General features: G+C 48.7%; 1 protein-coding gene across 1 annotated transcript; it reads right to left on the bottom strand.

Annotated features, from left to right (window-relative positions):
* Positions 1 to 3804: 3804 nt before the first annotated feature.
* LOC123124053 (mitochondrial inner membrane protein OXA1-like) lies at positions 3805 to 8824 on the bottom strand. Its single transcript, XM_044544763.1, has 9 exons — positions 8257 to 8824; positions 8082 to 8172; positions 5831 to 5872; positions 5626 to 5684; positions 5335 to 5410; positions 5103 to 5234; positions 4665 to 4772; positions 4481 to 4535; positions 3805 to 4358 (listed from the first exon to the last, which is right to left on the bottom strand). The coding sequence occupies exons 1-9, from the start codon at positions 8703 to 8705 to the stop codon at positions 4108 to 4110; spliced, it is 1263 nt and encodes a 420-aa protein (XP_044400698.1). The 5' UTR covers positions 8706 to 8824; the 3' UTR covers positions 3805 to 4107.
* Between the last annotated feature and the right edge of the window lie 7080 nt (positions 8825 to 15904).

Consider the following 15904-nt stretch of genomic DNA (forward strand, 5'->3'; position numbering starts at 1 on the left):
GCAGGGTGTTGTTCATATGCGAAGAACCTGCTATGCGCGGCTGACCCGTCGCCCCATCCCTTGGCGCCTCAAGTGCATGGTCTATCATTGGCGGGTTACTAGCCCCCATTCTGGGTGTGTTGAAGAGGTTCCTTGACTCATAAATCGAGGGCAGACGACTCTGGCGTTTTCTTCTCTAGACTTCATTTGAAGCATTCTGATCCACCATAAGCCGGTACGAATCTTCTTGAATCCGCTGGGCCTGGGCGTTTAAGACGGCCCGCTCTGCAGCCATCCTAGTGTTTTCTGCTGCCAATTCCTCTTTAGCTTGTGCTATCTCATCACGCAACTTAGCCACATCCACCTTCTGCTATTCCTGGTTGTCTGCGGTTACCTCCACCCCCATCAGAGTCGCCAGATCATCCAACAGATCCATCAAAACTTGAGCTGGCGGGCGCGCTGAACCGCCAGCACCCGCCGCCGTCACCGCCGCTGCACTCGGAGTCATCGCCGCAGTGGCTGTCGAACCAAGAACCGGCTGCATGCCAGCCATGAAAATCGCCACTCTGTTCGGCGGCTTGTGGGGGTCCAGAATACTGTCGCCATCGGAACAGCCCCCAAGTCGTCCGTCTTGCAGTTGATACATCGAATCTGTTTCGCCTGTGGATGACTCACCATCGGAGTAGATGGTCGTCTCACCGCCAGACACAAAGCCTTCAAACTCAGCCCCATGGATACATCCAACAAAGGCATGCTTCACGACGGGTTTAACCCGGGCGGGTCGTGCACGCTGAGCAGTCTCGATGATGTCGGTGCAGATGTCCGGCTCAGGGCCTGGTTCGCCGATCTTGCCGATGAAGACGTGTATTCCGCCGAAGGGAACCCGGTACCCGTACTCAATTGAGCCGGCCTCGGGGCCCCAGCCTGCATCGTCGATGTAGAGCTTGCCGCGACGACTCTTGGTCATCCGGCCCACAGCGTATCCCTTAATCCCTTCGAAGCTTCCCTTCAAGAACTCAAAACCACCATGCGCGAGCCCCACGGTGGGTGCCAATTGTCATGGAAGTGTCACGGCAGATGTCCTCATGGAAGGACTTAGTTGTGGAACCATTGCGACGAGGTTAGCTTAAAGGGGTTAAACGGGACAAGGACACGGGGAGTTATACTGGCTCGGCCCCTTGCGATGAAGGTAAAGGCCTAGTCCAGTTTGAGGTGGTATTGCTAGGGTTTCGATTACCAGGGAGCAAACACGCTTTGCTTGGCTCTCGAGTTATTATTTCTTGCCCTAAACTGTTGTCGGGTCGTCCCCTTATATACATGGGTTGACATGATGCGGCCTACAGAGTCCCAACTGACTCATACAAATGTGTCCGACTCGGTGATTTATCTTACATGCCTTACAATACAAGTTTACATATACATAGCGGTTTACACTTACGGGCCTTAAGCCGCCTCCGGATTTGGGCCTTTTAACAAGCCTATCTATAAACCGCCATCTTGAGTATACTCTTGGGCTTCATTTAGATGAACTGTCATAATGGATGACCCGGCCCCTCCTGGGCGGGTCATATCTGATAGTCATATCCCCAACACTATGCAATGGGTGTATTCAAATTTCCAAAGAAAATTTGTAAGGGAATCACTAATATTATATCGCATTTTGGTGGGGTGATGGTGAGGATCAACGCAAATTACATTGTTTGCTTGGTGGAAGATGCGCATCCCTAAACTCTGGGGAGGCATGGATTTTCATGGCATTCGTAGCTTTAATTTGGCTATGCTGGCTAAGCGATGTTGGAGGCTCATTGATAACTATGATTCTTTGTGTGCAAAAGTCCTAAGAGCCAAATACTACCCCTCCGGTGATTTGTTAAATTGTGAACTAAAAAAGGGTTTGTCCTATGTTTGGCAGAGTATTTGGGCAGGGATACAAACTTTCAAGAAAGGCTGCATATGGAGGGTAGGCAATGGGATGAAGATAAACATCTGGGAAGACTGCTGGATACCAAATAGTATATCTAGGAAGATTATAACAGTCCGGGGCAACTGTGTTCTGACGACGGTAAATGAACTTATAAATCCTGTCACTGGAGAATGGGATGAAGTACTAATACGGGACAACTTTTGGCATATTGATGGGAGAGGATTTTGCAAATTCTGATCTTTCATCATGATACGGAAGATTTTGTTTCTTGGCACCTTACAAAGTCGGGCAATTTTTCTGTCCGGTCTGCCTACTACAGGCAATGGGAGGACACCTACGTATCAAATAACTCAAATCCCTCTAGAATAAGTGGTTCCTTGGCTCACCCAGCGTGGAAGAAACTTTGGAGCTTAAAGGTACCAAGTAAGATAAAAATGTTCTTGTGGAGATGTTTACATGATGCAATTCCTTGCTGCTGCGTGTTAGCAAACAGGCATATAGCTCAATCAGGACAATGTCCACTCTGCTTGAAAGAAGCGGAAGACGTTGCACATATGGCGTTCAAGTGTATCCAGGCCCAGGAGATTTGGAGGAGCCTAGGCGTATGAAATAATAGAACAAGTGGCTACACCTGGCAGATCAGGGGCGGAGATACTGGAGATATTTCTCTGCGACCCAGCGCATCAAACACAATATATGGACTCGGTTGATCTAACTGAGTCAATCGTTGTGGCAGCTGGTATCTATGGTGGCGAAGAAGGCAATTTGTGCGACAGGAAGTGGTTCGGTCTCCTTTTCGATCAAGCCAGTCTATCCGTGCACTTTGTCTGGATTTTGTGAGAGCAGCAAGCAAACCTGCAGCAACCCCTTGTCAGAACCTATGAAGAAAACCCATGCTGGGCCAACTTATTCTTAATGTTGGTGCTGCATTTTCAGAAGAGGAGAATACAGGTGCTTGCCGGGCAATTATAAGAGATAGCAGCGGTATGTTTGTGGGCGCGGCAATGGCTAAACTCGAGCACGTGGCAGATGTGGTGTCAGCGGAAGCAGCCGCACTTGTGGAAGGACTCAAGTTAGCCAGTTCTATTGGGGCCAACTCTATCTTGGTACAGATGGACAATTTAGTCATTGTGGAAGCAATTCAAAAGAATACTGGCCATTCAATGATCGCTGCTCCTATTTTTGACGTCTGCCAAACTCTTCTTCACGACTTCGGAAAGGCTTTATTAGAGCATTGTAACCGTGAAGCTAATATGGTTGCTCATGCGCTAGCTCATAATGGACGCGTGGATCCACCAAACTTGTGGTTGGACGCACCTCCCAACTTTATTTCTGGACTTTTTGTGGACGATGTAAGCGTTTGTTTAAATTAATAAAGCTAGCCGTTTGTTTAAATTAATAAAGCTAGCCATGAAGGCCTTTTCCTCAAAAAAACATACATCGATCAGGTTTAGGAAAAATGATTTGATGTGAAAACCAAAAAGAGATAAAAACCAGAAAAAACTGTCAGGTGGGGGTGGACGAGAAGCAGGACGAACGTAAGACTGGAGACGGAACGTTAGGTTTTCTTTTAGACAGTAGAGAAAGGAAGTGTTGATACCACGCATCGCAGAGTAGGTAAGCGCCCTTATGAAAAAAGGGCAATAATATCTTACCAACAACAGAAAGCACACGCTCATGTTATTCCGGAAGGAGTGATCCTTTGGTCAGGTCTGAAAACATCGGGAAGGCGAACAAATATAGTCACTGGTACATAAAACCACAGTGGCAGACGCAACAAATACTACTCCCTCTGTTCTGAAATAGATGACTCAACTTTATACTAAAGTTAGTATAAAGTTGAGTCACCTATTTTGGAACGGAGGGAGTACTATATACTCCAGTAAGCGCAAGTAAGTGCATACACGGAAGATACAAACACGATCATCATAGTTTACCCCATTTTGTCACCCAGGCTCTCTAAAACACCAAGATTAATTATTGCATCTTGCTCAAATTAAATTTGTGTATAAACTAATAGGATATCAAAATCGCTCTTATTCACTGAAGAAGGCCACAGCAACCCCACAATGTGAAGAAACAATGGCGGCCTCCTTGTGCAAAATCAAATCTTAGCAGCATGTCAGGATAAATCAAGTCTCAACCGTCCACGAGGTCAAAATGGCTTTTTTTCTTTCTCATTAAGCTCCTATGTGCCGCATGGTTTACCTGCGCTTCCGAGATTTGCCTCTAGATTTCCCCTTCTTTTCAAGATTTTTTACCCGATACCCAAGAGCGGCAGCATCAGGTTTCTCCAAAGAAGATTGCTGGGCTGCCGTGAGTGCTAAAGGTGACTTTTCTGAAGGTACTGCCTTGGATCCACCAAACATATTCAAGGCTGAATTCAGTGCGGGTGCAGACGGAGCTTCCCAAGCAGGAAGATTAAACAACTTCCTCACAGCGGGTCGACGCATAACTGATAAAAGAAAAAAAATATCAAAGTATCACATGTTATGAGCTATTAGACCATCAAATAGAACCTAATGCCTTGCAGCAATCGTCGTTGTCTCAGTTCTTAAAGACTCGAAACATACTCACCAATACCATAAACGAGGGAGAACAAGTTCGACGTGACCCAGTAACAGAAAATTCCCTGGAGAAGGAGAAACCATTAGGATATTAGGACGAAATTGTTGAATACTGTGAAAATGGATATATTTAGCACACTTGACTAGCTCCTCTAGAAAATACCCATAGGTGAAAGATCTCAATATTGTTATACCTTGGCAAAATTCATTGTGAATGGGACTGTCATGAGTGCCATTCCTCTAGAAAATGTCTTCATTTTACCGGCCATAGAATTGCCCTCCATTCCTTCCTGCAGGTTAAGCTGACATAACACAATATATTCACTATATTAGAGTGCAGTACTGGAAAATAAAGTAGCCAGCACAGCAAAATTTTCAAATTCACAATCAGCGGTAAGAAATTCTGAATGTTCAGTAAATAAAGGGTGCCATTAAAGCAGAGTCACCAACTGGATGCAGACATGAAGAGTTTGTTTGCCTTTGTAAGTGTTACAAACAAATGCACCATTTGACAGGGATACATGCTTATGCACTTATGCAAGCAAGATGGTATAGAACAGAAACGGAAGGAAATTCAGGTCTGGATTGTATATAAAAAATGACACCACAATCACACCAGACAAACTGCATACCTCCACTGTGGCCAAGAAGGTCAGTGCTGCTAACACAGGACAGATGTAAAGAGGATCCGGGGTTGTCAGATCAGTAAACCAAAATACTCCTCCTCCTTTCATTGAAGGGACTTTCTCAACCATGTTATTTATCTACGATCAGAAAAACAGCCAAGGTAAATAGTACATTTATTTTCTTCAACAGATAGTATAACATGGAACAATCAGATGGGCAGAAAGAAGCAGGACTCACAGCAAAGAAAAAGCTCATGAACATTGGCCCTTGGATTAGAATTCCTTTTAGTGGACTAAATGGACTAACACCATGCCTAAAGGAAAAATACCAAAAGTTAGAGTAACTGCACCAAAGAGCAGTATTTCTAATACATCATGCACCACATAAAAAAAAGCTATCTTCACGATGTGTTCAATAGTGAGTAAGGTGCTCCCAAAATTTTGAACATGATCATTTAACACAAAAATAGACATCAGTTGTCATTTTTATTGAAATAAAGACAAGAATAATCTAATGAAGGTTACATACTTTTGAAAGAGTGCGGTCATTTTATACTTCCCCTCTAACGCTGCTTTTGGATCCGTACTCTGTATGAAATAAACTTGAAAGGTTAAAGCATGAGCTGCATGAAGTATCTAACTAGCAGAAGTTAAATAACTGTTCTCCATGACCCACTCTCTCATGAGTTGGCAGTACATAGTATATTCTATACAACAAAAGCACAATATCTCACATCCATTGCATCCTTAATGGCTTCCATCTCTGGTTTTATTGCCTGAAAATTGGACAGGTTTGAAAGAAAGAAATAATCAGCTGAGAATTTACATGAAGGAAAATCATTCCTTACCTACTAAAGTACTACCGACAAATAAATAAATTCTCGGAAGACTGAAAGAGTAAAAAACTAAACTAAATACAGTGATAGCATAGCATGTAACTTGCTAAAGATATCTTATGAATATAAGACATGTTAAAACCATGGGCCAAGCTTGAAACAGCCTACCAAAAAAGCCAACCCCAACCATGGAGCAGCCCAGCCCGAAGCATGTAGACATATATTTTTTTCAATTAAAAATATCAAATTGATTACTTTAAAGTAAGAAAAATGGTGTCTTGTAATCACTTCCCTATGAAGCGTTTCAAAATTAGTTCAAGCTTCCGGGCTGAAAAGAAAGCATGGGGCAGGGCCAAGCCGCTGATGAACAGGTATAAGAAATGGCATCTCCATGATGCATAGAAGAGTTTGCTGATTGGAATGCAGTATTTTAAAGGTAAATGTTTAGAATCGGCCAGTCGCCTCGCACGCACACCTTTGATTGGTCGAGCCCAGGCGCGAGAGCCATGCCTCCTATATTGGCCCCGCCCACCGACAGCGACCTTATCCTATCCCCTCGCGTGTGTCCTCTTCTTCCCCCAATTCCCCTCCTCTCGCACCATCTCTCTCTCTCTCTCTCAGGCAGAATAGCACCCACCTGCTCCCTGCTACCGAGGGCATGGCCGCCCTCCTCCTCCTTTTGCGACCGGCACCTGGGCCACCATGACCGGAGACCCTGGAAGCTGCGACCAGCGCCCCGGAAGCCGCAACCGGCGCGCTGGGCCGCCATGACCCCCACCCCCCTAGAAACTGCAACCAGCTGAGCCAGAAGCTGCAACCGTTGCTGGGGAAGCTGCAACCGGCGAGTGGGGGGATGTGACCGGCATCCGGTGTAGATGCGAATGGGGCGGGGAGGATGTTGCGACCGGCGACATCCGGTGCTGGGACCGGCGACCGCCCGTGGCGAGAAGCTGCATCCGTGGTGCCTGCAAGCTACGACGGCAACGACCGTGCGCCACGACATTTGCTGCAACCGGCATCTCTGGTTGCTGGAACCGGCAATTCAGGATGTTGGAACTGACGATTCGAGGTGCTGGGACGGTTTTGAGTGCTCGAATGGCAGTGTAGTTTTTGCTGGAACCAGCGACTAGCGGCGCTACAACCGCTCACAGTGGGAGCTGCGACGGTGACAGGAGCTGCGACCGCTGAACAGCGGTGGTACAACCACCTACGGTGGAGCTGCAACCGTAGCGACGGCGGAGCAAGCTGTTATGGCCGTCGACAGCAGAGCTGCAAGCAGGGGGGGGGGGGGGGGCACAAGAGGGCATGTCGACGGCATCGATACAGGGACACGCTACTACAAGCTGCCGGCGGTGCTGCAAGGAGTGCCTGGCGTCTACAGCAAGCGTGGAGGTGGATGGCAGAATCGGACAGCGCACGCGTTTCCGTCTAGCGGCCGCGGGCGACCGGCCCAAATTTCATCCGGCCTACCGGTGCCTAGCATGCGCCTATTTCAAATACTACAAAGAGTCAAAACTACAAACAAACAAAAAAAAAGTAAAAGACATATTAGCGCGGTGCAAGGGGCATGTGCTTGGACAGGAGGGACCAGCATTGCATCACTACATGATTTCATGTGGTAAAGATAAGGTTTCAAGACTGAGTACAATGATTGTGTACTTGGTAACACCCAAAAATCACATAGTAAAGCAGGATTCGGAACTGAACAGGGGAACTATATGTACATGAATAAGAAGTAATTCACACAATAAGAGAAACACAAATATTTACATAAGAGGTAGTTAACCACCTCACCACTCAGCCACAACAACTCGACTGCTCATGTGTCTATCTGGCAGTCTGGTCATGTAGGGAAGACAGTGATTACATGTTCCCCCAATGACACTAGTTAGGGCATCCCAGTGGACTATGGTATAATTCAGCTTATCCAACCAGCTTTTGTCTATTTTGGTGTTTGTTTAACCAACTTATCTCTAGTTCGCTATTTTCCCGCAGCAGATTACAAAATAAGCACAGCGCAGCACAGTTCAGCAACTGTAAGCAACCTTACACTTAGATCTGCATAGGTTTTGACCCACACGTACACTAGCACATGAAGCAAACAAACGGGCTAGAAAATGCACGCTGAATCAGACGGATGGCACTTTACATTTAGCTTCTGGGTGGACTTCAGCTGGCTAACCAGCACTGGTATCGTCGCGGTCCGGATCAGCACCGTCGTTAACGCGATACAAGCCCACCTGAGCACCAGACCAAATCCCACATGAGAGGCGAATATGAGCAAACCGAGCACACGGCCCAAAGAAACAGATCGCGAAGCTTACCAGTTGAGACCGGTGAAGGTATGTACGTAGTCAATGAGGTACTGCAGCGCGGCGACGGGGAAGAAGGAGTCGGCGGCGGCGGCTGCCACCTCCCCCGGGAACGGCGCCGGCACCGACGAAGCAACCGCCTCCGCGGCGTCGACAAGGACGCTCGCGGCAGCATCAACCTCTCCGGGTGGGTCCGGAGCGGGGGCGGAGGAGGAGAAGCCGCGGTGAGGTAGCCCCGAGTGTTGGAGAGAGAAGGGGAGGAGGTGGTGTAGGGTTTGGGCTGCTCTGGAAGCGGGCGGGAGCTGGGAGCGGAATGACGGGAGTGGCTGTGGCTGAGATGAGGGGCTCGGGGGCTCATCGTCGTTGGAGCGGGAGAGCAGATGCGGGACGGATGGGTGGAGGCGGCGGGTGAGGTGGTGGGAGAAGCGGGAGGCGAGGCTCCTCCGCGCGGCGAACGCCATGGGCCCCGGCTTGGTGGGGTGGAAGGCGGCGCTCGGAGAGGAGGCGGCGGAGCCGAGACGGCGGCGGGAGGAATGGGGTGACTGAGCCACCGAGGACTCTAGCGTGGGCTTCCCGCCTCCAGGTGTTTGTTGTGGCCTTTTCTTGTTGAGGGCTTTTCAGTACAACATCGTGGGTCAGATGTGCGGGCCTGGCCCATAAACAGTTATAAGATTGCGCTAAAAAATACTAAAAGGGGGATTACAAAAAATTCGTCACTGTTCAAAATTCAAGTCATGACATGAGTCATCAGTGTTTTCTTCAGGCCCACTCCAAGGCTCCACAGTGGACAGGTGCTAAGCATGCCACATAAGAAGAAAAAAAAAAGACATGGCGCAGTAATTAAGGAGGAAAAAGAGCACTTTGATGACCCTAAGAAGAACCAATGTCAAGCACGTGAAACTAGACAAACCACATAAATGAAAAGGTTGACCAATGTATGAAAGAGTTTAGGTGCTAAATCATTAAATAAAGTGAGCTTAGGCTGGTCGTAATGGGAGTATCATAGTTAGTATCATGCATGCCAACTAAGCAATTTTGATGAGGTGTCATAGAATTAAATGAAGAAAAAGATGGTTGAGTATCGTATCATGATACCGTATCATAATAAATGCTATGCTTCTACTCCCTCCGTTCCCAAATTTAAGTCTTTTTAGAGATTCTAACAAGTGACTACATACGGAGCAAAAAGAGTGAATTTACACTCTAAAATATGTCTACATACATTTGTATGTTGTAGTCCATTTAAAATGTCTAAAAAGACTTATATCTAGGAACGAAGGGAGTATGTGCCATGCATGGATATAAATAAAGTACTACATGATACTAATATATGATACTATGTATTAGGGAGGTAATATCATACACTAGTACCATATGCATAATACTAGTATATGTTACTCCATATTACAAAGCAACAACAAGTTAAGCACATATGCATCGGGGAGTTGAGTTGCTAAGTTATTTAATGAGTTAAATACACCGCAAGTGCCTTAACTTGTCCTGTGTGGCCAGTTTGGTGCCTAAAGTTGTAATATACATGAAAGTGGTGTCGTCCGCCTCGCGAGGCTTGGCCCCTCGTGAGGGTCTTATGTTGTTGGTGCTGAAAATGGGTCGTACCAGGCCATCGATGGCGCCACGCCATGGGCCGCAGGTAGGCAAGTCTGGGTACCCCGGTTCCCAGAACGCCGACAGTAGCCCCCGGGTCCAAGGCGCGCTCGGACTTGGCTTCGAGGCGAAGCCAAAAGGCAAGTGAGGGAGTCCTGGATTAGGGTGTGTCCGGATAGCCGAACTATCATCGTTGGCCGGACTCCTGAACTATGAAGATACAAGATTGAAGACTTCGTCCCGTGTCCGGATGGGACTTTCCTTGGCGTGGAAGGCAAGCTTGGCAATACGGATATGTAGATCTCCTACCATTGTAACCGACTCTGTGTAACCCTAACCCTCTTCGATGCCTATATAAACCGGAGAGATTTTAGTCCGTAGGACGAACAACAATCATACCATAGGCTAGCTTCTAGGGTTTAGCCTCTCTGATCTCGTGGTAGATCTACTCTTGTACTACCCATATCATCAATATCAATCAAGCAGGAGTAGGTTTTACCTCCATCGAGAGGGTCCGAACCTGGGTAAAAACATCGTGTCCCTTGTCTCCTGTTACCATCCGCCTAGACGCACAGTTTGGGACCCCCTACCCGAGATCCGCCGGTTTTGACACCGACATTGGTGCTTTCATTGAGAGTTCCGATGTGTCGTCATCTTTAGGCCCGATGGCTCCTCCGATCATCAACAACGACGCGGTCCAGGGTGAGACTTTTCTCCCCGGACAGATCTTCGTATTCGGCGGCTTTGCACTGCGGGCCAATTCGCTTGGCCATCTGGAGCAGATTGAAAGCTACGCCCCTGGCCATCAGGTTAGATTTGGAAGTTTGAACTATACGACTGACGTCCGCGGAGACTTAATCTTCGACGGGTTCGAGCCACAGCCAAGCACGCCGCACTGTCACGATGGGCATGATCTAGCTCTGCCGCCGGACAGTGCCCTGGAGGCCGCACCAGTGTTCGCTTCGACCCTTAGCTCGGAGCCGATTGCGCCGACCGAGGATGGGAGGCTGGACACCGCCTTGGGGGCTGCTATCTCTATGGCGATCGAGCCGAACACCAACCCTGTCCTTTGCGAAGCTCGTAACTCCAAGGTGCCGGACTCCTTTCCGGACTCTGAACCTTCCACGCCCCTGCCAATCGAATCTGATTGGACGTCGATCATGGAATTTACCACCGCGGACATCTTTCAGCACTCGCCCTTTGGCGACATCCTGAATTCGCTAAAGTCTCTCTCTTTATCAGGAGAGCCCTGGCCGGATTATGGTCAGCAAGGTTGGGATGCGGACGGCAAAGAAATTCAAAGCCCACCCACCACCCACTTCGTAGCCACTGTCGAAAGTTTAAACGACGGTCTTGATTTCGACTCCGAAGACATCGACCGTATGGACAACGATGTAGGAGATAAGCATGAATCAGCACTTATAAGGCACTGGACAGCCACCTCATCTCACGATGTATACATGGTGGACACACCTAAAGGAAGCAACGACGAGGAACAATGGGACGCCACGAGGGATCATTCCCTCAAAAAGCAGTCAAAACGGCAACGTAAGCGCCGCTCAAAATCCCGCCTCGACAAAGACAGTAGCCATACAGACCCAGCCATAGAGCAGGGCGAACCAGTGGACGACGAACATGCCATCGCGCAACCGTCCGAACAGGACAATTTGGATAAACAATCCATCCCCGGCGAAGATAACAGTCTGGACGATCTCACGCCGGACAAGTGGCCGGAGCAGAAGAACCTCCACAAAAGGCTCGTCGCGCGCAGCCTGAAAAAGCAAAAGCGGAAGCTCAAAACAGTGGAAGATGCGCTCAGAATCAGATGGAGCAAAGTACTCAATACCGCAAACAAATACAGCGATAGTCGCCGAACAACGAGCTACCTGAAACGAAAACTACTGCCCGAATTTGATGAGGAGGCCGTAGAGCCCCCGCAATCAAAAAACAAGGAGACCATCCGGTCGGGTAGACGACCCCATGGCAAACATAGAGCGGCAAACGGCGCCGCACACAAGCCGGCACGCGATCCGCACACGGATTCGCATCAAAAAGACAGCCCAGTTAGATCTATCTACGGGCCAAGAAAGGAAGCTCTAGTAAGCAATGCAACACATCAAGTATCTGAATATTATGGTACACCTAAATATAGAGGTGCCGCACACCCCCTATGTTTCACCGATGAGGTTCTGGATTATGAATTTCCAGCGGGATTCAAGCCCGCAAACATAGAGGCATACGACGGAACAACAGACCCCGGAGTCTGGATTGAGGATTACATCCTCCACATACACATGGCTAGAGGAGATGACCTCCACGCCATAAAATACTTACCCCTCAAGCTCAAAGGGCCAGCCCGGCATTGGCTCAAAAGCCTCCCTGAAAACACCATTGGAAGTTGGGAAGAGCTCGAGGATGCTTTTCGGGAAAATTTTCAAGGGACCTATGTCTGACCTCCGGATGCAAACGATTTAAGTCACATAACTCAACAACCCGGAGAGTCAGCCCGAAAATTCTGGAACAGATTCCTTACTAAAAAGAACCAAATAGTCGACTGTCCGGACGCCGAAGCCTTAGCAGCTTTCAAACACAACGTCCGAGACGAATGGCTCGCCAGACACCTCGGCCAAGAAAAGCCAAGAACAATGGCCGCATTAACAAGCCTCATGACCCGCTTTTGCGCGGGAGAGGATAGCTGGCTGGCAAGATGCAGTACCAGCGACCCAAGTACATCCGAAGTCAGGGATGGAAACGGGAAACCGCGACGCAGCAAGGACCAGCGCCGGACCAAGGGAAACAGCCCGAAGAGCACGGCAGTCAACGCCGGATTCAAAAGCTCTCGGCAGAATCATAAAAAACTGCCCCTTAAGGATAACAGGGACGAGCTATCTAACTTAAACAAAATCTTGGACAAGATATGCCAAATCCACAGTACTCCCGGGAAGCCTGCAAACCATACCCACAGAGATTGTTGGGTCTTCAAGCAGTCCGGCAAACTCAACGCCGAACACAAGGGGCTCGACACACCAAGCGAGGACGATGACGAACCCCACAAGCAGAGCACCGGAAAACAAAAGAATTTCCCACAAGAAGCCAAAAACAGTAAACTCACTTCACGTGACAAAAGGGAAAAATAGAGCGGTGCCCATAGAGGTACGCGCCATACGGCCTATCCCAGAGGAGTCCCGCCACTGGTTGTTAAAACCAATCACCTTCGACCATCAGGATTACTCTAGAAGTATCTGGAATGCAGGATGGACTGCCTTGATATTAGATCCGATAATTGACGGACTCCAATTTACACAAGTCCTGATGGACGGCGGCAGTGATCTAAACCTGCTATACTAGGACACAATCCGCAAAATGGGGATAGACCCAACCAAAATTTGCCATAGCAACACTTCCTTTCAAGGGGTAATGCCAGGCCCACATGCCCATTGTACGGGCTCTCTACTGCTAGAAGTTGTGTTCGGCTCACCCGACAACTTCCGCCGCGAAAAGTTAACCTTCCACCTCGCCCCATTTACATGTAGCTACCAAGCACTACTGGGACGCGAAGCTTTCGCCCGCTTTAACGCAATACCGCATTATGCATCCCTTACACTTAAAATGCCCGATCCACGAGGCATCATCTCCTTAAAGGGAAATATCGAGTGTTCCTCGAGCGGGGAAGATTGTGTGACTGCCTTGACAGCCACACACTAAACCGACTTCCCTAATCAAAGCACCTAAACAGGTCGTTCAGACCCCGGACACGGTTAGACGAGTCCGGCGTAAACATACAAGGGCTTACTAGCCGCATACCCCCGCACAAGGGGCTCCGCGCATGTACAACAAGAGACAATAAAGCTCAATTTTATTCATTCTTTGAATTGTACTTTGTTTATTTAATATAATATACATTATCGCACGATCTTTTTCAACTAAGTTCCTCTCTTTTACAGATGAACGCCGTGCTACACCCTTCCAGGATACGGCACAACGGAGACACAGGCGCAGACGTGCAGTAGGGACCCGTGACAAGGATTCTTTTCAAATTAAGACCCTGCGTAAACCTTTTTTACTGTCTCTTGTTGATACACATCCCCTGGTTTCTTGCTATAACCAAGGAGGAGGCTGACGTTTTGGCATGGGCCACGTCAGAATTTTGCGCGTACCTGGACACCAGGGGCTTATTACCAAGGGCGTTATTCGGCCCGTTTTCATAAGGACCGAATACCTTAGGGAGTGTTCGGCGTCTCGAGTTAGGCCTTATATGCATCAGCTCTGAATCATGTCTTTGGTCAAATGTTGGGTTTGCCCGGCTCCTGTGTTTTGCTGCCTTACGTTCCGCTCTATCGGCTAAGGCGGCACCAGGAGAACTACTGCGATTGTGCCCCGGTTCGGCTAGGCGAGCACCTCAGTAGAGAAAGCCGAAAACTGACTGTCATGATATATCGTGAGACTGGTCAACCACTCGATGACCCGCCAGAATCTATAGGATTCCTCCGCATTGACGAAGGACCGTTTCCCGGTCAGGCACATACGCGCCCCGAATTCGGGTGAGCGCGGTGCCCCTAGGGGCTATATCGTAGCCCCACTGTCAAACTCCTATGGCTAAGTGAAAGTGATAAAGCATTATAGTCTGGTTGCCTAGTTTGCTGCGCTACCACCTCCTTTATAGGACCAAGACGTTGGATCAAGTGTGAAAATGCGCCTTTTGCAAACACCCCCGCATTATATGCGTGGGGGCTGAAGCCGAAGACTGCCATCTTTCAGGTTATATATACATATACATTAGCGGCCGCACAGGAGGTATTTTAATTCTTGAAAGGCACAAGTATAAAAAGCTTTATATTCCATCGATACATTGTTTCACAATAATACATGTTATTCGAACATAATATCCTTCGAGCACTGCGTCTCTATTAAACGAGCGCCCTGCAGAACTTCCTGAAAATAGTGCTCGACAGGTACTCGGCTTCCGTCCGAATCTTGGGATGCAACATCGGTGGCTTTCATCTCCGCCCAGTATGTCTTGACACGGTCAAGAGCCATCCGCGCACCCTCTATGCATGTCGACCTTCTCATTGCAGTGATATGCGGCACCGCACCAAGGAACTGCTGCACCAAGCCAAAATAACTCTTCGGCTCGGGCCTTTTCGGCCACAAAAGACTCACTACATCCTTCATGGCAAGTCCGGATAACCTATTCAGCTCCGCCCATTCGGCCAAGCGATCGGTTAATGGAAGTGGGCGCTCCGGATTATGGAACTGCGACCAAAAAACCTTTTCCACTTTGCGATCCTTTTGATCTCGGAAGTGTTCGGCCGCATCCGCGGCACTTGCCGCCAGGTCCAGATAAGCATCCTCCACACTCCACAGCCGGTCCAATTGAGCATATTCAGGATCCACGAATTTCCTCCGCAGCAGAAAGGGCTTTCCAGCCGCGATATCTTCGGCCTGACGCAGTTCCTCCTTCATAGCTCTCATCGCAGAGCGAGCATCCTTGGCCTCGGTAGTGGCCTTCTTCAGGTCCTCTTGCACCACTCGATCTTCTTTTTCAAGAAGCTTGCAATGGTCGGCAACATTCTTTAACTTCACGTCCATCTCGGCCATTTCCTTCTTGCTTTGGCAGTGAGCAGCCTGTTCGGCTTTCAGCTCCTCGCCCGCCTTTAAGGCAGCCGCATCACTCTTTCTGGCCTGCTCCTTGGCTCGGGCGAGCTCCGCCCAAAGGTTCTCCATGGTAGCGGCACCATCTGCATCAAGCATACATGTTGTAAGGCACGGGCATCAAGCTCCCTTACCAGGTGTCCGCGGAGAAATTGCATACCTTGTGACTTGTCAAGTCGCTTATTGACAAGCGCGATGTCGGCATCCGCCACGTCAAGTTGCCGCTTTAGTTCGGCAAATTCATCAGTCCGGCTAGCCACCGGACCCTTCGCCACCTACATAGGAAGGGCGACACATTATACCTGGGATTATGATCCTCGGCGCGCTGTCATTTTTGACAACACACCGAGCCTCAGGGGCTACTATCTACACAGGGCGCATTTTATATGCGGAACTGTCAGAA

This window comes from Triticum aestivum, chromosome 1B (genome assembly GCF_018294505.1).
Source record: "Triticum aestivum cultivar Chinese Spring chromosome 1B, IWGSC CS RefSeq v2.1, whole genome shotgun sequence".
Lineage (NCBI taxonomy): Eukaryota > Viridiplantae > Streptophyta > Magnoliopsida > Poales > Poaceae > Triticum > Triticum aestivum.

Bases quoted from the DNA above. Each gene is read 5' to 3' on its own strand.
- LOC123124053 (XM_044544763.1), bottom strand. From the start codon at position 8,705: ATGGCGTTCGCCGCGCGGAGGAGCCTCGCCTCCCGCTTCTCCCACCAC. The intron at 8,173-8,256 runs GTAAGCTTCGCG...TCTGGTGCTCAG, and splicing joins ACCTTCACCGGTCTCAACTG to GTGGGCTTGTATCGCGTTAA. The intron at 5,235-5,334 runs GTGAGTCCTGCT...TTCTGATCGTAG, and splicing joins TCATGAGCTTTTTCTTTGCT to ATAAATAACATGGTTGAGAA.